The sequence below is a fragment of the Anthonomus grandis genome, chromosome 7, assembly GCF_022605725.1.
Source record: "Anthonomus grandis grandis chromosome 7, icAntGran1.3, whole genome shotgun sequence".
NCBI lineage: Eukaryota > Metazoa > Arthropoda > Insecta > Coleoptera > Curculionidae > Anthonomus > Anthonomus grandis.
Window position 1 is genome coordinate 17,889,538 of NC_065552.1, and position 25,754 is coordinate 17,915,291.

At 28.5% G+C, this 25,754-nt stretch overlaps 1 protein-coding gene across 1 annotated transcript; it reads right to left on the minus strand.

Annotated features, from left to right (window-relative positions):
- Positions 1-8,755: 8,755 nt before the first annotated feature.
- Positions 8,756-9,826, minus strand: LOC126738773 (uncharacterized). Its single transcript, XM_050444207.1, has 2 exons — positions 9,260-9,826; positions 8,756-9,208 (listed from the first exon to the last, which is right to left on the minus strand). Exons 1-2 carry the CDS (start codon positions 9,824-9,826, stop codon positions 8,756-8,758), a joined length of 1,020 nt encoding a protein of 339 aa, XP_050300164.1.
- Between the last annotated feature and the right edge of the window lie 15,928 nt (positions 9,827-25,754).

Below are 25,754 nucleotides of genomic sequence, written 5' to 3' on the forward strand. Positions count from 1 at the left end.
TAAGTTAGCGCCAAAATTCGCTGGACCATTTTCTATACATCGTATTGTGTCCCCTTGGACTTACGAACTTATTGATGATCACGGTAAAAATTTAGGAATCTGGCACGCAAAGGATCTCAAAGCACATCCTCCTGATTCAGACTAAAGCCCCAATTTTTAACTTTAAACCCCGATTTGACTTTAGATTAGGATTAGAATAAGTTAATTTAGGTTTATTAGGCTAGATATATTAGAGTAAATTAATTGGGTAAATTAATTAAAAGGTTTAAGTGAATTAACTGAGTTAGGCCAAATGTTCGTGATTTTTTTTGTAGTAATTACAATATCTAGCACATAATTCTTTTTGTCTCCTTGTTCGAAATTTTTTTTTGAGGAAGGGGAGGTGTTGTTACAGTTTATTTTCGTTAGATACATAAAGAATAAGAAAATAAACTGAATCTAAAATGTTAGCGAAAGCATAGCTCAATTATAAAACTTTATGACGCAATTTCTAAGTTATTCTGGTGCTAAAATTAATAAAATAAATAGTTATCAATTTAGTATTAATTCTATTTTTGATATCAATAATTTTCAACCCTTATGATGAAACTCAAATTATTAATCATAACATTAATTTTTTTTAATTGTTTTGATTTCACTAATGTCAGAAGTCATATCCTGTAAAGTAAAAGGTTTTCTAGCGCCTCCACCATTTATTGTAACTTATAACTTCATACATGTTCGCCTTTAGTTCTACATTAAGAACCTTGCTTAATGTAAATAGTTATTTTTATAGGAATATTTAGTTTTATTTGGTTGGCAATTGTGAGTTATAAAAGCGCATGAGGGGGCTCTCCCCCCCCCCCCCCCCTTTTTAATCTGTACATAGAATGGCTGAAAGACTGAAAAGCAGGTGATTTTAATTTCCCTCGAAATTCCTAAAAAACATATAAAATATTAAGAAAACTAAACGTTACATGGTGTCAGGTGTGGGGTTCGAGAGACAAAACCCACAGAGAGGCAGTACAAAACTGGATGATAATGGATTTTCTGAGAGCACCACCTGTCATGGATTTCTTTACCGGCAATGTTGCAAGAAATTGGGCAAGATGGTGGCAAAAATTCGAGCTCTACCTGATGGCGATTGAAAAAAACGAGGCTGCAGAAGGGGTCAAAGTGGCAATCTTTCTGAATCTGGTAAGAGAAAATGGTGTCGAAATTTTCAACACCCTAAACATAAAGATGGAAAAGGCCAAACTGGAGGATGTGAAGAAGAAATTCACTGCATAATGTGAGCCGAAGAAGAACATAGTGTATGAAAGATACAGATTTCTTACATGTAAGCAGAAGCCCGACCAGTCCATAAGTTGCTACATCACCGAGCTGAAGACCCTGGTATCCTCATGTGAGTACAGTGAAAGTGATGAAATGGTCAGGGACATGGTAATCCTGGGCATGCAGTACCAGTCCTTACGTGAGCAGCTATTTCAAATGGAGAAGCTCACTCTGGAGAAGTTGGAGGCGAAGTGTAAGATCTACGACCAGGACAAAAAACAAATGGAGGACATGGGGAAAGCAGAGCCTTCCACGAGTGCATTGGACGCTATAGGAGCACGCAGAAATAACCAGGGGAGTAACAGTTTTAATTTTTAAGGTTTTAATAATACAAATTCAAGAAACGCTTTTAAGAATAAGTATAATGATAATAATAATAATACCAAAATTTCTTACAGCTTTCAAAAAAATAATAAATTTAAAATGTGTGGTAAATGTCAAACAAAACATGCTTATGGTCAGTGTCCAGCTTTTGGAAGATGTTGTACATTTTGTAAAAAACCAAACCACTTTGAGTCTTGTTGTCTTGCTAATAAATATTTAGATAAAAATAAACAAAGAAATGATAGGCATTTTAGAAAGAAAAAAATAAATAATTTAGATTTTTCTGGGTGATCAAATTCCTCGGATGATGAATTTTTTTTGGATTGCTTGCAATTGCAATCAATAAACTCTGAAAGCAAAAAGTACAGTAAAAAAAAATAAAAATGAAATCATAGAAAAAATTTCGATAAGTAATATTGATATGCTTTTTAAGGTGGAAACGGGAGCACAATGCAACGTCCTGCCTGCCAAGACTCTACAGAAACTAGCACCAAACGTCCAGCTCAATCCCACCAATGTCAACATTACAGCATATGGTGGCGCCAGGATTGATGTCATGGGATCTACAAAGTTAAATTGTATAGTGCGTGGTAAGAAATACCTTATTAAATTTTTGGTTGTAAGAGCTGAGGGCAAACCTATATTAGGATTGGAGTCTTGTTTACACTTAAACTTAATTAAAACAATTGATAGTTTAAAAAAAAAATTGTGAAAATATAAAATTTTCTTCAAAAGAGCATGTCATAAAAAAGTATAAATGTGTTTTTGAGGGGCTTGGCACTTTTCCAGGGGAACCTTATAAATTTTCCTTAAAAGATGACGTGAAACCTTGTGTTTTTCCTGCAAGAAGAATTCCTAAAGCTATAATGCCAGAGTTTCAAAAAACATTAGATAAATTAGAAAAAGAAGGGTAAACAAACTGAACCAACAGACTGGGTTAATAATATTGTTGTTACTGAAAAGCCAAACAAAAAATTAAGAATTTGTTTAGATCCGTCAAAGTTAAATCTTTATATACGAAGAGAACACCATCCTATTCCGTCAATTGATGAAATTTTGGGTGATTTGACAAATAAAAGATATTTTTCAGTTTTAGATTTAAAAAATTCTTTTTATCAAATAAAATTAGATGAATCATTATCAAAATTAACAACATTTGCGACCCCTTTGGGAAGATACAGGTTTTTAAGACTACCCTTTGGCATTAACACAGCCGCGGAGGTTTTTCAGAGAATATACCATATTCGATTTCTTAACAGAAATGTGGCACATCTTCAAGAAGTCCAGGCAGTTCTTTGTCGAGAAACTGCAAATATATATAATCAACAATAATTTCTGACCAAAAATTAACCGAAAATTGGTGTTGGAAATGGGTTTCCGTTATGGCATGGGGGTTTTCTTTAGCCCATAAATGATGTTGTTGTGAAAATTTTGAATATCGTTCCGAGAAAAATTTGCTTCATCTGCAAAGAAAATCTATGACTCAAACTGCGGATTTAGTATAATATTCTGGAGATACCACTGACAGAAGTTCACTCGCTGCGGAAAATCTCAGGGAAGTAATGCCTGTACTCTTAAAATATGGTACCGGTATAATAAAAAATAAACCAAAATCTGCCAAACAATTTGATAACAGATATACAGAGTTCTAGCGATCTTCCTCGTACTCGTCTCAGGGTATTCTTCTATTGCTTGTAGCACCGCGTTTTCAATTTCATGGGTTCTGACGGTCTACCTTCCGGACTACCTTTCTTGAAACAACCAGTTTGTTTAATAATTTACAGTACATCAAATGAACTTCAAAAATTAAATTGAATTAAAATCGGACAATGCTATCGGAATTTATTGTTCTATTTTCTTAACACTGGTTATGTCTAAAACGTAAAAAGAATCATTTGAGTCATCTTGTATAACCTAAATACCAATTTTAAATGATATTCCAATAATAGATAACAGTAATAAAGTGAGATATGACTATTTTTTTAAAATACAATACATCAAAATATTTTTAAAAATCATTTAGGGTTAAACAAATTATATCTAAAAATTAAATTAAACTTAATCGGAACAATAGCTAACGCTATTAGCTTATAAGTATTTTTTTATTTCTAGTTAAGTTCAAAACGTAAAAAGAATCATTTAAGTCATCTTGTATAACCTAAATACCAAATTTAATTATATTCGAATAATAGATAACAGTAATAGAGTAAGATATGACTATTTTTTTAAAACACAATACTTTAAAATATTTTTCAAAATCATTTAGCGTTAAACAAATTATATCTAAAAATTAAATTAATTAAATCAAAACAATAGCTAACGCTATTAGCTTATAAGTATTTTTTTATTTCTAGTTAAGTTCAAAACGTAAAAAGAATCATTTAAGTCATCTTGTTTAACCTAAATACGAAATTTAAATTATATTCGAATAATAGATAACCGTAATAGAGGATATGACTATTTTTTGAAAACACAATACATCACAATATTTTTAAAAATCATTTAGGGTTAAACAAAGTATATCTAAAAATTAAATTAAACTTAAATCGGAACAATAGCTAACGCTATTGGTTATCGTATTTTTTTAAATTTTGGTTAAGTTCAGAACGTAAAAAGAATAAATTAAGTCATCTTGTATAACCTAAATACCAATTTTAAATTATATTCGAAAAATAGATAACAGTAATAGAGTGAGATATGACTATTTTTTTAAAAAACAATACATCAGAAAAATTAAAAAAATGATTTACAGTACATCAAATGAACTTCAAAAATTGAAATAAAGTCAAATCGAAAAATGCTATAGGGATTAATTGTTCTATTTTTTTAACCCTGGTTATGTCCAAAACGTAAAAGGAATTATTCAAGACATCTTGTATAACCTAAATACCAATTTTAAATTATATTCGAATAATATATAACTGTAATAGAGTGAGATATGACTATTTTTTTAAAACACAATACTTCAAAATATTTAAACAAATCATTTAAGGTTAAAAAAATTATATCTAAAAATTTAATTAAAATTAAATTGGAACAATAGCTAACGCTATTATTTATTGTATTTTCTTAATCCTGGTTAAATCGGACAATGCTAAAGGTATTTATTGTTCTATTTTCTTCACCCTGGTTATGTCCAACACTAAAAAGGATCATTTGGGTCATCTTGTATAACCTATATACCAAATTTAAATTACATTTGAATAATACATAACCGTAATTGAGTGAAATATGTCTATTTTTTTAAAACATAATACATCAAAATATTTTTGAAAATCATTTAGCGTTAAACAGATTATTTCTAAAAACTAAATTAAAATTAAATCCAAACAATAGCTAACGCTATTAGTTATCGTATTTTCTTAATCTTGGTTAAGTCCAAAACGTAAACAGAATCATTTAAGTCATCTTGCATAACCTAAATACCAAATTTAAATTATATTCGAATAATGGATAACATTAATAGAGTGAGATATGACTATTTTTTTAAACACAATACATCAAAATATATTTAAAAATCATTTAGCGTTAAACAAATTATATCTAAAAATTAAATTAAAATTAAATCGGAACAATAGCTGACGCTATTAGTTATAATATTTTCTTAATCCTGGTTATGTCGAAAACGTAAATAGAATAATTTAAGTCATCTTGTATAACCTAAATAACAAATTTAAATTATATTCGAATAATAGATGATTATTTTTTTTTTAAATCAGAAAAACTTTAAAAATAATTTACAGTACATCAAATGAACATCAAAAATTAAATTGGAGTCAAATCGAAAAGTGCTATAGGGATTAATTGTTCTATTTTCATTAATCAATCAATCAATCAATCATAAGCTTTATTGTCAAAAAATTACAAAATTTTGTTGATAAAGCTAATAAAAAAAACATATAAACAAAACACACAAAATAAAAAAAATATAAAAATTAAATATACAAACAAAATAAATACATGCAAAACTGTACAAAAACAATTTACCTGGTCAATATACATGATGATGTATAAAATGTCAATAAAAATAAACACAATAGTCAATAATTAAATACAGAATGAAAGTGCAATTTATTTACTAAAAAAAACTAATATATTCTCTATTTTAAGATATAAAAAAACAGTGGGTCTGTGATACCCAAAAAGTTATCCTAGAAAAAATCCTCCACTGCGTACAAGGCTTTTTCCAGAAAGTAAGCCTTCAAAGCATTATGAAATCGAGGAAAAGAAGTAATTGATTTAATTTCCAAAGGCAAATGATTATGCATCTTTTTGGCTCTGTATAGAATAGAGCTTTTTGATAACTCGGAGGGGTTTGCAGATAAAGATCATGCACTGCGTTGCGAAGTGAATAATTGTGAGACGGCCTACTTGGCATTACTGAATTATGTTTGCGTACTAAGCAAATAGATTCAAATATAAATAAAGAGGGAAGAGTAAGTATCTTATATTTTTCAAAGATTTCTTGACAGTGAGCTCTGCTATTAAGTCCAAGCAGACACCGAACTGCTCTCTTTTAGAGTTTAAAGATGCGCTCAAATTAAGTCACACTGCATGTGCCCCAGAATGGAAGGGCGTAACGTAGATGTGACTAAAAAAGGGCATAATAAACTGTTCTTGATGTTTGAAAACTTAATTCCCTGGAAACTGATCTTAAGCCAAAACATGCTGAACTTATTTTTTTATATAAGTCATCAATATGCAAGTCCCATTTTAGGTAGTAGTCTTAACCCTAGTTATGTCCAAAACTTAAAAAGGATCATTTAGGTCATCTTGTCTAACCTAAATACCAATTTTAAATTATATTTGAATAAAATATAACAGTAATAGATTGAGATATGACTATTTTTTTAAAACACAATACATCAAAATATTTTTAAAAATCATTTAGGGTTAAACAAAATATATCTAAAAATTAAATTAAAATTAAATCGGAACAATAGCTAACAATATTAATTATCGTATTTTTCATATTTCTGGTTATGTCCAAAACGTAAAAAAAAATCATTTAAGACATCTTAAATAACCTAAATACTAATTTTAAATTATATTCGAATAATAGAGTAAGATATGGCTATTTTAAAAACTAAACTTAAGCTAAAACACAATACATCAAAATATTTTTTTAAATCATTTAGGCTTAAACAAATTATATCTAAAAATTAAATTATAATTAAATCGGAACAATAGCTAACATGCACGTATAAAACTACCCGTTTTAAGGCCTCGACGTTCGTTAAAGGGAAATAAAACTAAATAATTACCTTCATAGCCACTTTACTTGATATAAGCCGTCAAAAACTAAATAAAAAGGGCGACAAATCTACCAATTATCGGTAAAACATTTATGAAAGAACACCGGCGTAAATCCGAAAATTATCAAATTAAAACTTATCAATCGGAGCCCGTTTTTTCCCGAGCCGTCGTTCTTACATAGCGCGTGAAGTGACTGACGTGACTGACATGACTGACAGCCGGCCCTCGCTGTCTAAAAATAGAATCAACAGTGAATAGTGTCGCCGTCTGAGAAAACCATTCATATTAATGTAAAATAAATAAGTCAGTGTCGCCGGCATTCTCCCACCTGAGAAATTTTTAACATACCTAACAAAAGATTTCTCATAACATAAATAGAGATATTATCAATCTTACATTTCCCTGGTGGACCAAACACTTAATTATAAATACTATAGCTAACAAACAAAACTTAAAACTACACTCGAACCGAAACAAATTAAAAATCATCGAAACGCGATGGTTTTCGTAAAACCCAACCCGCACGAGTAACTTTTAAATTATTGCCCTTTTCCACTCGAAAAGACACTCCCGCACTGGCTTCATCTTGTGGACCTTCGGTGTCTCCGATACTGGAACAGGTAGGTATAGGAACTGGTAAGTCACCCTCGGGCTGACTCTCAGAATCGCCTTCATTACACTGGATTTCTGGCAGCTCTGACATCCGGAAGCACTTCAAAGGATATAGCCGTTGGACAGGCCTCAACAGTTGCCCTCGATTAGTCTCGACTCGAACCAAACGCACCTTGCCGTCTCTACCAAGAAGCAGCTCTACAACTCGAGCAACTGGCCACTCCAATCTTTTAGTGTTGTCATTACCAACAATGACTAAATCTCCAACATTTACACTACGTTCTTCCTGTTTATCATGAAGAAGTTTTAACTGTCCAAGATACTCAACTCGGAAACGACTACGTAGACTTTCACGAAAAGATTGGATTTTGCGCAATCTTTTACTAAGATTGTATTGTTTGTACTGTGATTATATTTATCTTAACTGGTTTCGAGTTGATCCCGTAAAAACATTGCCGGACACAAGGCGACAAGGTCTTTCGGGTCCTCCGAAAGGTACTTCAGGGGTCTCGCGTTTACCACCGACTCGCACTCGCATAACACACTTGTTAATTCTTCATAGTCCAATGACGCGCGTCCCAAAGCCTTCCTAAGCAATTTTTGTAATACACCAATGAGTCTCTCCCAAAACCCTCCCCACCATGAAGCTGTGGGGGGGTTAAAACGCCACCAAATTCTTTGAATAGAAGAATCCCGCACTAAAATATCCCAATCCAACGAGGCAAAAGTATTCTCCGCTCCAACGAAATTTGTACCGTTGTCGGAGTAAACGGTTTTTGGTCTTCCACGTCGCGCAACAAAACGACGAAAGGCCTGGAGAAAACACGACATTGACAAGGCAAAGTTCTAAATGAATAGCTCTATAAACGGCGCATGTAAACAAACAAATCCACGCCTTTTGCCCATTTTTCAAGAATAGTGGTCCCGGTAGGACCACGCCTATTACTTCAAAAGCCATAGTGTCTCTTACATGGTCAATTGGAAGGGGAGGGGATTTTACGTCTACAGGTTTGGAGTCGAATCTCTTGCAGATCGTACATTTGGAAATAACGACCACACTGTCCTTCTTCTCCCTAATATCCAATATTTTTCTCTAAGCAGACCTAACAGCCCCTGCGTACCGACATGACAAGACTTTGGTGTGTGTCCATAATCAAAAAATGTACGAATGAGTCTTTTGCTGGAAGTATTATGGGAAACCTATAGTCTTGTGTGTCTTTTCTGTTAGATACACGGGATTTTAAGTGAATTAGGCCTTCTTCATCACAAACGGGCTTAGACTAGCTATTCTTGGGGCGTTAACTCCAGTAAATGTCTCCTTTTGTACCACCTTAAAAACAAAATTTTCGGCTACCTCAAGTTCTTCCAAAGACAATTCACCTACACGTTTATCAATGGGGTGTCTAGTGTTGTGAATGAAACGTAAAAGGTAGGCCATCATTCTTATTGTCTTCGCGGACTTAGAAAAATAGTCAATGTTCCAAAAACTAGTACCATCTACATTGATCAGCGTAGTTACCAATTTCTTCTTACGCCCCGCGTACACCTCCTCTTCGTCACATGTTACATTTCCCGCCGGCCAGTCCTCTTCTAATTCATATAACCATAATGGTCCCTCCCACCATTTGGAGTCCAAAAGTTGGTTGGGAGAATTCCCTCTAGATGGCAAGTCAGCAGGATTTTGAATCCCTGGTAAATGGGGCTAATCTTTTACAGAAGTTAGGCCTTGGATCTCTGCTACTCGATTCCATACGAACACTCCCCACTCCTCCTTTCTTTGTATCCAGGATATAACGGTGGTAGAGTCACTCCAGAAAAAACACCTGTACTTCTGACTTAAGTTGGCAGCTACATTCGTATAAAGCCTAGCTCCAATCGTACCGGCTAATAATTCTAAACGAGGAACAGTCATCTTTGATCCGGATTTTTTCAAAGGGGCCACTCTGGACTTGGCAGCGAGCCAGAAAACTGACACATTTCGATGCAATTTAACACGAACGAAAACTGCACACGCGTAGGCATCCTGACTTGCATCGCAGAACGTATGAACAGTCACTTCTTCAGCAGCATTATCCCCAATCAGGATCCAGCGTGGTATCTTGATGTTTATCACATAAGGTAAGGCTTTAACCCAGTATTTAAAAGATTTTGCTACAACCTCATCAACTAGCTGATCCCAAGTAAGGTTTTCTTTCCATAATTTTTGCAGCATTATTTTGGGAACCAAAATTGTTGGGCACAGAAAACCAATTGGGTCAAATACCTGTTGAGCAACTGAAAGAATCATGCGTTTAGTGACCTGTTCATATTCGATGCCCATGTAGTCCTGTAGAAAATGTGCATTGATTGCAATAAAATCTTCCTATGGCGTCCAATTTATGCCAAGAACTGGACAAGGCTCCTTATTTTCTTTAAGGGTTTCACCAGGATATGAGCGCTCCCACCCTCTAAGATCAAACTGACCCTTCGCCATGGTCACTATGGACTCTTGTATAAACTCAGTAGCAAACTTCTCATCTGGTAAACTTGTTACGCAGTTGTCTACATAAAAACTTTGACTAAGCCGCTTTAAAGTATTTCTAGAATAAGCAGACTCAGATTCACAATATTCTCGAACACACTGCGACAAATGATATTCCAGAGTAGCAACAAGAAGAAAAGGGCTACTATTTAGACCAAAAACGACACGTTTGTGCTTAAAAACGACCTCTTGACCTTGAGGATCCAGCCACAAAAATTTTAGATATTTTTGATCGCTTTTATCTACACCTATCTGCAAACACGCCTTCCTGATGTCGGAGATTACACCAACCTTATTTTCTCTGAATCTTAACAAAATCGAAGGAATAAGCTCTATTAAATTAGACCCCTTTTCCAGAGATGGACCAGTCGTTCAGAGATAGACCATTCTTCTCCTGAGCGGAGGCGTCAAACACAAGTCTGATTTTTGTGGTACTTTCAAGTTTTATCACAGGCCTATGAGGCAGGAAATGACCACGTTCTCGCTGCACATCACCCGAAACCGCTGCCTTCTCAATAAACCGTTCAGTCTGCCACTCGTTAAATATTTGACCATATTGTTCAAAATTACCCTCTTTTTTCAGCCTTTTTTGAGCCACAATATAGTTTGTGGGTAACGGCGGGTGATCCTCACGCCTGGGGAGTCGTACTACATAGCGATGGTTGTCATCAACAGTAACATTTTCCAAGAAAAACTCCTTCGCTGACACCGCCATTTCCTCTTGGCTATGTTTATCGGCTGGCGGTTTAATTCCTATTGCCTCAAGATCCCATAAGTCACCAATCTTGGCGTCCATAGTCAAAACATTCAACATTGTTAAGGCACTATCACGGTGATTTGTTTTTTGAATTGGAATCTTCCCCATTAACGTCCAACCGACACTAGTTTCTATTGCAAATAACCCGCACGCCAACTGTTGCCGGCCCCCAGTCAATAAAATTCCGGGTACATCCGCTCCCAACAAGAGTTCAATAGGACCCTCATCACCATCATCGCAAATCTCAATATTTAAGGTTCGTAGCTCACTGGTCCACGGGCCTCGAAAAACTGGAGACTCATCGGCGCATATTTTTGGCTGGTCCACAGCTTCAAAAGTATAATTAAACTCACCATTAGTGATAGTGATATTATAACAATAATGATCCTTTACGGTTTCAAGGCATCCAAACAAACAATGCATGATTTTTTCCCGGCGTTTCACACGCAAACCTAACTCCATTGCAGTTTGACTCAAAATGTAGTATCCTATACTCCCGTATCAATCAGTGCTTTAACACTTTTTTTTCCATTCAAACCCATCAAGGTTACGCGCAAAGTTTGCAAAAACACGTAGGTTGACGTCTGATTAGTTAAAGTTTATTCTCTAGTCGGAGACTGGGTATTCTTTGGATGGCTACTCTCTTGTGGCTTTGGATGGACTTTATTCACTGCTAAATCTGGACACATTAATGTCACGTGCGACCGACTGCAAACAACACACCGCATGCGTCCTCTACATCGGGTTGTATAGTGGCCTATTTTCAAGCATCAGTAACAGGCCCTCTTCTTTGCTAAAATGTCCCTCTTTTGAGATACAGACATTTTCTGCGCCTTGAAACAGCTGTCACTTTCATGTGGACCATCACAAAAAACACAACGTGCAGCTTCACAACTCATAAGGCCAGCAGCTGTAGCCGCTGTAGCGCCAGGAAACGTCTTTTTTACCAACGACCTACTTTTTGCTATAAATTTGACACCAGTATCCTGCGAAGAGTCCTTTAGTTTCATGCCCTCGATCCCAAAACCCTCAGCTGCCAGGCTAATGCGTTGTTCGTGTTCTACCTCCTGTTAAAGAAACCTCATAATATTTTTCAATTTCTCTTCGAGACTTGAAGTAAAGCTGTTAAACGTAGAACATTGCCACACCCTCAACAACTTATTGGGCAGACAAGACTCAATCAGTGGGAATAAAATAGCAGCACACCTATCCGAAGTAATGCCCAAAGTTTCTAGAGCACGCAGCTGGGTTTCCAGCCTGTCGTATAACAAACTAACGTCGACCCCTTGCGATGTAGCATTAGACAGGATGAGCTTTAATAATTCTCTAACGTAGACTTCGATTTGCAGATCTTCTCCGCCAAAACTACTGAGCATACTCTCAATGATCTTGGCGTAGCTCTCAGACATATCCACCAGTTGTCGCGCCCGACTTCTAAATACGGTTTTGTTTTTGTTTTCGATTTCGGACATGCTGTAAACCCGGTCAAAAACCGCCTGTCGTTTTAATAGAAAACCACGGCAAAACAATAAAACGCGGCAAAAGTTTACTCTAAAACAATGTCCGAAAACACCTCAAAAGAAAACACGAATTTGAGACCGCACTTCGCCCCGAAAAGACCTTGTCGCAAAACACTAAAACTTATACCAAGTCCTGTCACGGTCGCCATATGTTGTCGTGCACGTATAAAACTACCCGTTTTAAGGCCTCGACGTTCGTTAAAGGGAAATAAAACTAAATAATTAGCTTCATAACCACTTTACTTGATATAAGCCGTCAAAAAATCTACTAAATAAAAAAGGAGACAAATCTACTAATTATCAGTAAAACATTTATGAAAGAACACCGGCGTAAATCCGAAAATTATCAAATTAAAACTTATCAATCGGAGCCCATTTTTTCCCGAGCGGTCGTCCTTACATAGCGCGTGAAGTGACTGACGTGACTGACAGCCGGCCCTCGCTGTCTAAAAATAGAATCAACAGTGAACAGTGTCGCCGTCTGAGAAAACCATTCATATTAATGTGAAATAAATAAGTCAGTGTCGCCGACACTATTAGTTATCGTATTTTCTTAACTCTGGTTATATTTAAACCGTAAAAAAGATCATTTGGCAATCTTGTATTTGCAAAATACTAAATTTAAATTATATTTGAATAATGATCATTGTAATAGAGTGAGATATGACTATTTTTTTAAAAAACAATACATAAGAAAAATTTTTGGGAAATTGGAAAAATTGGGAGTCAAAGCGGACAATGCTATAGGGATTACTGTACTAATTTCTTAATCCTGGTTATATCCAAAATGTAAAAAGGATCATTTGAGTCATCTTGTATAACCTAAATACCAAATTTAAATAACAATCGAATGTAATAGAATGACTATTTTTTTAAAACACAATACGTCAGAAAAATTTTAAAAATAATTTATAGTAAATCAAATGAACTTCAAAAATTAAATTGAGAGTCAAATCGGAAAATGCTATAGGGATTAATTGTTCTCTTTTCTAAACGCTGGTTATGTGCAAAACCTAAAAACAATAATTTTAGTCATCTCGTATAACCTAAATACAAATTTTAAATTACACTCGAATAATAGATCATTGTAATAGAGTGAGATATGACTATTTTTTTAAAACACAATACATCAAAATATTTTTAAAAATCATTTAGGGTTAAACAAATTATATCTAAAAATTAAATTAAAATTAAATCGAACAATAGCTAACACTATTAATTATCGTATTTTTCTTATTTCTGGTTATGTCCAAAACGTAAAAAAAATCATTTAAATCATCTTGAATAACCTAAATACTAATTTTAAATAATATTCGAATAATAGAGTAAGATATGGCTATTTTTTTAAAATACAATACATCAAAATATTTTTTAAAATCAATTAGGGTTAAACAAATTATATCTAAAAATTAAATTATAATTAAACGGGAACAATAGCTAACGCTATTAGTTATCGTATTTTCTTAACTTTGGTTATATCCAAAATGTAAAAAGAATCATTTAAGTCATCTTGTATAACCTAAATACCAAATTTAAAATACATTTGAATAATAGATCATTGTAATAGAGTGAGATATGACTATTTTTTTAAAACACAATACATCAAAATATTTAAAAAATCATTTAGGGTTAAACAAATTATATCTAAAAATTAAATTAAAATGAAATCAGAATAATAACTAACACTATTAATTATCGTATTTTCTTATTTCGGGTTATGTCTAAAATGTAAAAAAATCATTTGAGTCATCTTGTATAACCTAAATACTAATTCTAAATTATATTCGAATAATAGAGTAAGATATTACTATTTTTTTAAAACACAATACATTAAAAAATTTAAAATAATTATTTAGGGTTAAACAAATTATATCTAAAAATTAAACTGAAATCACATCGGAACAATATATATAGGTAATAGTAATCGATATTCTTTATCCTGGTTATGTCCAAAACATGAAAAGGATCATTTGAGTCATCTTGTATAACCTAAATAATAATTTTAAATTATATTTCAATAATAGATAACCTTCATTGAGTGAGATATGACTATTTTTTTAAAACATAATACATTAAATTATTTTTAAAAATGATTTAGGGTTAATCAAATTATATCTAAAAATTGAATTAAAATTAAATCGGAACAATCGCCAACCCTATTAGTTATTACATTTTCTTAACTCTGGTTGTGTTCAAACTGCAAAAAACATCATTTGGCTATCTTGTATATGCGAAATAGTAAATTTAAATTAAATTCGAATCAAATCGGACAATGCTATAATGATTAATTGTTCTATTTTTTTAACCCTGGTTATGTCCAAAATTTAAAAAGGATCATTTGGGTCATCTTGTATAATCTAAATATGAATTTTATAATATATTTGAATAATAGATAACCGTAATTGAGTGAGATATGATTTTTCTCTTTAAACACAATAATTCAAAATATTTTTAAAAATCATTTAGAGTTAATCAAATTATATATAAAAATTAAATTAAAATTAAATCGGAACAATCGTTAACGCCAATTGTTATTATGTTTTCTTAATTCTGGTTGTGTTCAAACGGTAAAAAACATCATTTGGCTATCTTGTATATGCGAAATAGTAAATGTAAATTATATTCGAATAATAAATAACTGTAATAGAGTGAGATAAAATAATTTTTTTAAAAAACAATTCATAAGAAAAATTTTAAAAATAATTTACAGTACATCAAATGAACTTCAAAAATTAAATTGGAATCAAATGGGACAATGCTATAATGATTAATTTTTCTACTTTCTTAACCCTGGTTATGTCCAAAACTTAAAAAGGATCATTTGCGTCATCTTGTATAACCTAAATATTAATTTTAATTTAAATTTGAATAATAGATAACCGTAATTGAGTGAGATATGACTATTTTTTTTAAACACATTATATCAAAATATTTTTAAAAATCATTTAGGGTTAATCAAATTATATCTAAAAATTTAATTAAAATTAAATCGGAACAATCGTTAACGCGAAGAGTTCTTATATTTTCTTAATTCTGGTTGTGTTCAAAGCGTAAAAAACATCATTTGGCTATCTTGTATATGGGAAATAGTAAATTTAAATTCTATTCGAATAATAGATAACAGTAATAGAGTGAGATATAATTCTTTTTTTTTTAAAACAATTCATAAGAAAAATTTTAAAAATAATTTACAGTACATCAAATGAACTTCAAAATTTAAATTGGAATCAAATCGGACAATGCAATAATAATTAATTGTTCTATTTTCTTTACCCTGGTTATGTCCAAAACTTAAAAAGGATCATTTGAGATTTTTCAAGGATAATTTTGTATAACCTAAATATTAATTTTAATTTAAATTTGAATAATAGATAACCGTAATTGCGTAATTCAAAGCGTAAAGAACATCATTTGGCTATCTTGTATATGGGAAATAGTAAATTTAAATTCTATTCGAATAATAGATAACAGTAATAGAGTGAGATATAATTCTTTTTTTTTTAAAACAATTCATAAGAAAAATTTTAAAAATAATTTACAGTACATCAAATGAACTTCAAAATTTAAATTGGAATCAAATCGGACAATGCAATAATAATTAATTGTTCTATTTTCTTTACCCTGGTTATGTCCAAAACTTAAAAAGGATCATTTGAGGTTTTTCAAGGATCATTTTGTATAACCTAAATATTAATTTTAAATTAAGGGTTAATCAAATTATATCTAAAAATTAAATTAAAATTAAATCGGAACAATCGTTAACGCGGAGAGTTATTATATTTTCTTAATTCTGGTTGTGTTCAAACCGTAAAAAACATCATTTGGCTATCTTGTATATGCGAAATAGAAAATTTAAATTATATTCGAATAATAGATAACAGTAATAGAGTAAGATATGAATATTTTTTTAAAAAACAATTCATAAGAAAAATTTTAAAAATAATTTACAGTTCATCAAATGAACTTCAAAGATTAAATTGGAATCAAATCGGACAAAGCTATAATGATTAATTGTTCTATTTTCTTAACCCTGGTTATGTTTAAAACTTAAAAAGGATCATTTGAGTCATCTTGTATAACCTAAATATTAATTTTAAAATAAATTTGAATAATAGATAACCGTAATTGAGTGAGATATGACTATTTTTTTAAACACAATATATCAAAATATTTCTAAAAGTCATTTAGGATTAATCAAATTATATCTTAAAATTAAAATAAAATTAAATCGGAACAATCGTTAACGCGGAGAGTTATTATATTTTCTTAATTCTGGCTGTGTTCAAACCGTAAAAAACATCATTTGGCTATCTTGTATATGCGAAATAGTAAATATAAATTATATTCAAATAATAGATAACAGTTAAAGAGTGAAATATAATTATTTTTTTTTAAAACAATACATAAGAAAAATTTTAAAAATAATTTACAGTATATCAAATGAACTTCAAAGATTAAATTGGAATCAAATCGGACAATGCTATAATGATTAATTTTTCTACTTTCTTAACCCTGGTTATGTACAAAACTTAAAAAGGATCATTTGGGTCATCTTGATAACCTAAATATTAATTTTAAATTATATTTGAATAATAGATAACCGTAATTGAGGGAGATATAACAATTTTTTTAAAACATAATACATAAAACTAGTTATAAAAATCATTTAGGGTTAATCAAACTATATCTAAAAATTGAATTAAAATTAAATCGGAACAATCGCCAACGCTATTAGGTATTACATTTTCTTAACTCTGGTTGTGTTCAAACCGTAAGAAACATCATTTGGCAATCTTGTATATGGGAAATAGTAAATTTAAATTCTATTCGAATAATAGATAACAGTAATATAGTGAGATATAATTATTTTTTTAAAAAACAATTCATAAGAAAAATTTTAAAAATAATTTACAGTAAATCAAATGAACTTCAAAGATTAAATTGCAATTGAATCGGTCAATGCTATAATGCTTAATTGTTCTATTTTCTAACCCTGGTTATGTCCAAAACTTAAAAAGGATCATTTGAGTCATTTTGTATAAACTAAATATTAATTTTAAAATATATTTGAATAATAGATAACCGTAATTGAGTGAGATATGACTATTTTTTTTAAACACATTATATCAAAATATTTTTAAAAATCATTTAGGGTTAATCAAATTATATCTAAAAATTGAATTAAAATTAAATCCGAACAATCGCCAACGCTATTAGTTATTACATTTTCTTAATTTTGGTTGTGTTCAAACCGTAAAAAACATCATTTGGCTATCTTGTATATGCGAAATAGTAAATGTAAATTATATTCAAATAATAAATAACAGTAATAGAGTGAGATATAATTATTTTTAAAAAAAAAAATTCATAAGAAAAATTTAAAAAATAATTTACAGTACATCAAATGAACTTCAAAAATTAAATTGAAATCAAATCGGACAATGCTATAATGATTAATTTTTCTACTTTCTTAACCCTGGTTATGTCCAAAACTTAAAAAGAATCATTTGGGTCATCTTGATAACCTAAATATTAATTTTAAATTATATTTGAATAATAGATGACCGTAATTGAGTGAGATATGACTATTTTTTTTAAACAAATTATATCAAAATATTTTTAAAAATCATTTAGGGTTAATCAAATTATATCTAAAATTGAATTAAAATTAAATCGGAACAATCGCCAACGCTATTAGTTATTACATTTTCTTAATTCTGGTTGTGTTCAAACCGTAAAAAACATCATTTGGCTATCTTGTATATGCGAAATAGTAAATGTAAATTATATTCGAATAATAGATATCAGTAATAGAGTGAGATATAATTATTTTTTTAAAAAACAATTCATAAGAAAAATTTTAAAAATAATTTACAGTACATGAAATGAACTTTAAAAATTAAATTGAAATCAAATCGGACAATGCTATAATGATTAATTGTTCTATTTTCTTAACCCAGGTTATGTCCAAAATTTAAAAAGGATCATTTGGGTCATCTTGTATAATCTAAATATGAATTTTATAATATATTTGAATAATAGATAACCGTAATTGAGTGAGATATGATTTTTCTCTTTAAACACAATAATTCAAAATATTTTTAAAAATCATTTAGAGTTAATCAAAATATATATAAAAATTAAATTAAAATTAAATCGGAACAATCGTTAACGCCAAGAGTTATTATGTTTTCTTAATTCTGGTTGTGTTCAAACGGTAAATAACATCATTTGGCTATCTTGTATATGCGAAATAGTAAATGTAAATTATATTCGAATAATAAATAACTGTAATAGAGTGAGATAAAATAATTTTTTAAAAAAAAAATTCATAAGAAAAATTTTAAAAATAATTTACAGTACATCAAATGAACTTCAAAAATTAAATTGGAATCAAATCGGACAATGCTATAATGATTAATTTTTCTACTTTCTTAACCCTGGTTATGTCCAAAACTTAAAAAGGATCATTTGCGTCATCTTGTATAACCTAAATATTAATTTTAAATTAAGGGTTAATCAAATTATATCTAAAAATTAAATTAAAATTAAATCGGAACAATCGTTAACGCGGAGAGTTATTATATTTTCTTAATTCTGGTTGTGTTCAAACCGTAAAAAACATCATTTGGCTATCTTGTATATGCGAAATAGAAAATTTAAATTATATTCGAATAATAGATAACAGTAATAGAGTGAGATATGAATATTTTTTTAAAAAACAATTCATAAGAAAAATTTTAAAAATAATTTACAGTTCATCAAATGAACTTTAAAGATTAAATTGGAATCAAATCGGACAATGCTATAATGATTAATTTTTCTACTTTCTTAACCCTGGTTATGTCCAAAACTTAAAAAGAATCATTTGGGTCATCTTGATAACCTAAATATTAATTTTAAATTATATTTGAATAATAGATGACCGTAATTGAGTGAGATATGACTATTTTTTTTAAACAAATTATATCAAAATATTTTTAAAAATCATTTAGGGTTAATCAAATTATATCTAAAATTGAATTAAAATTAAATCGGAACAATCGCCAACGCTATTAGTTATTACATTTTCTTAATTCTGGTTGTGTTCAAACTGTAAAAAACATCATTTGGCTATCTTGTATATGCGAAATAGTAAATGTAAATTATATTCGAATAATAGATATCAGTAATAGAGTGAGATATAATTATTTTTTTAAAAAACAATTCATAAGAAAAATTTTAAAAATAATTTACAGTACATGAAATGAACTTCAAAAATTAAATTGAAATTAAATCGGACAATGCTATAATGATTAATTGTTCTATTTTCTTAACCCTGGTTATGTCCAAAATTTAAAAAGGATCATTTGGGTCATCTTGTATAATCTAAATATGAATTTTATAATATATTTGATTAATAGATAACCGTAATTGAGTGAGATATGATTTTTCTCTTTAAACACAATAATTCAAAATATTTTTAAAAATCATTTAGAGTTAATCAAAATATATATAAAAATTAAATTAAAATTAAATCGGAACAATCGTTAACGCCAAGAGTTATTATGTTTTCTTAATTCTGGTTGTGTTCAAACGGTAAATAACATCATTTGGCTATCTTGTATATGCGAAATAGTAAATGTAAATTATATTCGAATAATAAATAACTGTAATAGAGTGAGATAAAATAATTTTTTTAAAAAAAAATTCATAAGAAAAATTTTAAAAATAATTTACAGTACATCAAATGAACTTCAAAAATTAAATTGGAATCAAATCGGACAATGCTATAATGATTAATTTTTCTACTTTCTTAACCCTGGTTATGTCCAAAACTTAAAAAGGATCATTTGCGTCATCTTGTATAACCTAAATATTAATTTTAAATTAAGGGTTAATCAAATTATATCTAAAAATTAAATTAAAATTAAATCGGAACAATCGTTAACGCGGAGAGTTATTATATTTTCTTAATTCTGGTTGTGTTCAAACCGTAAAAAACATCATTTGGCTATCTTGTATATGCGAAATAGAAAATTTAAATTATATTCGAATAATAGATAACAGTAATAGAGTGAGATATGAATATTTTTTTAAAAAACAATTCATAAGAAAAATTTTAAAAATAATTTACAGTTCATCAAATGAACTTCAAAGATTAAATTGGAATCAAATCGGACAAAGCTATAATGATTAATTGTTCTATTTTCTTAACCCTGGTTATGTTTAAAACTTAAAAAGGATCATTTGAGTCATCTTGTATAACCTAAATATTAATTTTAAAATAAATTTGAATAATAGATAACCGTAATTGAGTGAGATATGACTATTTTTTTAAACACAATATATCAAAATATTTATAAAAGTCATTTAGGATTAATCAAATTATATCTAAAAATTAAAATAAAATTAAATCGGAACAATCGTTAACGCGGAGAGTTATTATATTTTCTTAATTCTGGCTGTGTTCAAACCGTAAAAAACATCATTTGGCTATCTTGTATATGCGAAATAGTAAATATAAATTATATTCAAATAATAGATAACAGTTAAAGAGTGAAATATAATTATTTTTTTTAAAAACAATACATAAGAAAAATTTTAAAAATAATTTACAGTATATCAAATGAACTTCAAAGATTAAATTGGAATCAAATCGGACAATGCTATAATGATTAATTTTTCTACTTTCTTAACCCTGGTTATGTACAAAACTTAAAAAGGATCATTTGGGTCATCTTGATAACCTAAATATTAATTTTAAATTATATTTGAATAATAGATAACCGTAATTGAGGGAGATATAACAATTTTTTTAAAACATAATACATAAAACTAGTTATAAAAATCATTTAGGGTTAATCAAACTATATCTAAAAATTGAATTAAAATTAAATCGGAACAATCGCCAACGCTATTAGTTATTACATTTTCTTAACTCTGGTTGTGTTCAAACCGTAAGAAACATCATTTGGCAATCTTGTATATGGGGAATAGTAAATTTAAATTCTATTCGAATAATAGATAACCGTAATTGAGTGAGATATGACTATTTTTTTTAAACACATTATATCAAAATATTTTTAAAAATCATTTAGGGTTAAACAAATTATATCTAAAAATTAAATTAAAATGAAATCAGAATAATAACTAACACTATTAATTATCGTATTTTCTTATTTCGGGTTATGTCTAAAATGTAAAAAAATCATTTGAGTCATCTTGTATAACCTAAATACTAATTCTAAATTATATTCGAATAATAGAGTAAGATATTACTATTTTTTTAAAACACAATACATTAAAAAATTTAAAATAATTATTTAGGGTTAAACAAATTATATCTAAAAATTAAACTGAAATCACATCGGAACAATATATATAGGTAATAGTAATCGATATTCTTTATCCTGGTTATGTCCAAAACATGAAAAGGATCATTTGAGTCATCTTGTATAACCTAAATAATAATTTTAAATTATATTTCAATAATAGATAACCTTCATTGAGTGAGATATGACTATTTTTTTAAAACATAATACATTAAATTATTTTTAAAAATGATTTAGGGTTAATCAAATTATATCTAAAAATTTAATTAAAATTAAATCGGAACAATCGCCAACCCTATTAGTTATTACATTTTCTTAACTCTGGTTGTGTTCAAACCGCAAAAAACATCATTTGGCTATCTTGTATATGCGAAATAGTAAATTTAAATTAAATTCGAATCAAATCGGACAATGCTATAATGATTAATTGTTCTATTTTTTTAACCCTGGTTATGTCCAAAATTTAAAAAGGATCATTTGGGTCATCTTGCATAATCTAAATATGAATTTTATAATATATTTGAATAATAGATAACCGTAATTGAGTGAGATATGATTTTTCTCTTTAAACACAATAATTCAAAATATTTTTAAAAATCATTTAGAGTTAATCAAATTATATATAAAAATTAAATTAAAATTAAATCGGAACAATCGTTAACGCCAAGAGTTATTATGTTTTCTTAATTCTGGTTGTGTTCAAACGGTAAAAAACATCATTTGGCTATCTTGTATATGCGAAATAGTAAATGTAAATTATATTCGAATAATAAATAACTGTAATAGAGTGAGATAAAATAATTTTTTTAAAAAACAATTCATAAGAAAAATTTTAAAAATAATTTACAGTACATCAAATGAACTTCAAAAATTAAATTGGAATCAAATCGGACAATGCTATAATGATTAATTTTTCTACTTTCTTAACCCTGGTTATGTCCAAAACTTAAAAAGGATCATTTGCGTCATCTTGTATAACCTAAATATTAATTTTAAATTAAGGGTTAATCAAATTATATCTAAAAATTAAATTAAAATTAAATCGGAACAATCGTTAACGCGGAGAGTTATTATATTTTCTTAATTCTGGTTGTGTTCAAACCGTAAAAAACATCATTTGGCTATCTTGTATATGCGAAATAGAAAATTTAAATTATATTCGAATAATAGATAACAGTAATAGAGTGAGATATGAATATTTTTTTAAAAAACAATTCATAAGAAAAATTTTAAAAATAATTTACAGTTTATCAAATGAACTTCAAAGATTAAATTGGAATCAAATCGGACAAAGCTATAATGATTAATTGTTCTATTTTCTTAACCCTGGTTATGTTTAAAACTTAAAAAGGATCATTTGAGTCATCTTGTACAACCTAAATATTAATTTTAAAATAAATTTGAATAATAGATAACCGTAATTGAGTGAGATATGACTATTTTTTGAAACACAATATATCAAAATATTTCTAAAAGTCATTTAGGATTAATCAAATTATATCTAAAAATTAAAATAAAATTAAATCGGAACAATCGTTAACGCGGAGAGTTATTATATTTTCTTAATTCTGGCTGTGTTCAAACCGTAAAAAACATCATTTGACTATCTTGTATATGCGAAATAGTAAATATAAATTATATTCAAATAATAGATAACAGTTAAAGAGTGAAATATAATTATTTTTTTTAAAAACAATACATAAGAAAAATTTTAAAAATAATTTACAGTACATCAAATGAACTTCAAAGACTAAATTGGAATCAAATCGGACAATGCTATAATGATTAATTTTTCTACTTTCTTAACCCTGGTTATGTACAAAACTTAAAAAGGATCATTTGGGTCATCTTGATAACCTAAATATTAATTTTAAATTATATTTGAATAATAGATAACCGTAATTGAGGGAGATATACCAATTTTTTTAAAACATAATACATAAAACTAGTTATAAAAATCATTTAGGGTTAATCAAACTATATCTAAAAATTGAATTAAAATTAAATCGGAACAATCGCCAACGCTATTAGTTATTACATTTTCTTAACTCTGGTTGTGTTCAAACCGTAAGAAACATAATTTGGCAATCTTGTATATGGGAAATAGTAAATTTAAATTCTATTCGAATAATAGATAACAGTAATATAGTGAGATATAATTATTTTTTTAAAAAACAATTCATAAGAAAAATTTTAAAAATAATTTACAGTAAATCAAATGAACTTCAAAGATTAAATTGCAATTGAATCGGTCAATGCTATAATGCTTAATTGTTCTATTTTCTAACCCTGGTTATGTCCAAAACTTAAAAAGGATCATTTGAGTCATTTTGTATAAACTAAATATTAATTTTAAAATATATTTGAATAATAGATAACCGTAATTGAGTGAGATATGACTATTTTTTTTAAACACATTATATCAAAATATTTTTAAAAATCATTTAGGGTTAATCAAATTATATCTAAAAATTGAATTAAAATTAAATCCGAACAATCGCGAACGCTATTAGTTATTACATTTTCTTAATTTTGGTTTTGTTCAAACCGTAAAAAACATCATTTGGCTATCTTGTATATGCGAAATAGTAAATGTAAATTATATTCGAATAATAGATATCAGTAATAGAGTGAGATATAATTATTTTTTTAAAAAACAATTCATAAGAAAAATTTTAAAAATAATTTACAGTACATGAAATGAACTTCAAAAATTAAATTGAAATCAAATCGGACAATGCTATAATGATTAATTGTTCTATTTTCTTAACCCTGGTTATGTCCAAAATTTAAAAAGGATCATTTGGGTCATCTTGTAGAATCTAAATATGAATTTTATAATATATTTGAATAATAGATAACCGTAATTGAGTGAGATATGACTATTTTTTTTAAACACAATACATCAAAATATTTTTAATAGTCATTTAGGATTAATCAAATTATATCTAAAAATTGAATTAAAATTAAATCGGAACAATCGCCAACGCTATTAGTTATTACATTTTCTTAACTCTGGTTGTGTTCAAACCGTAAGAAACATCATTTGGCAATCTTGTATATGGGAAATAGTAAATTTAAATTCTATTCGAATAATAGATAACAGTAATATAGTGAGATATAATTATTTTTTTAAAAAACAATTCATAAGAAAAATTTTAAAAATAATTTACAGTAAATCAAATGAACTTCAAAGATTAAATTGCAATTGAATCGGTCAATGCTATAATGCTTAATTGTTCTATTTTCTAACCCTGGTTATGTCCAAAACTTAAAAAGGATCATTTGAGTCATTTTGTATAAACTAAATATTAATTTTAAAATATATTTGAATAATAGATAACCGTAATTAAGTGAGATATGACTATTTTTTTTAAACACATTATATCAAAATATTTTTAAAAATCATTTAGGGTTAATCAAATTATATCTAAAAATTGAATTAAAATTTAATCCGAACAATCGCCAACGCTATTAGTTATTACATTTTCTTAATTTTGGTTGTGTTCAAGCCGTAAAAAACATCATTTGGCTATCTTGTATATGCGAAATAGTAAATGTAAATTATATTCAAATAATAAATAACAGTAATAGAGTGAGATATAATTATTTTTAAAAAAAAAAATTCATAAGAAAAATTTAAAAAATAATTTACAGTACATCAAATGAACTTCAAAAATTAAATTGAAATCAAATCGGACAATGCTATAATGATTAATTTTTCTACTTTCTTAACCCTGGTTATGTCCAAAACTTAAAAAGAATCATTTGGGTCATCTTGATAACCTAAATATTAATTTTAAATTATATTTGAATAATAGATGACCGTAATTGAGTGAGATATGACTATTTTTTTTAAACAAATTATATCAAAATATTTTTAAAAATCATTTAGGGTTAATCAAATTATATCTAAAAATTGAATTAAAATTAAATCGGAACAATCGCCAACGCTATTAGTTATTACATTTTCTTAATTCTGGTTGTGTTCAAACCGTAAAAAACATCATTTGGCTATCTTGTATATGCGAAATAGTAAATGTAAATTATATTCGAATAATAGATATCAGTAATAGAGTGAGATATAATTATTTTTTTAAAAAACAATTCATAAGAAAAATTTTAAAAATAATTTA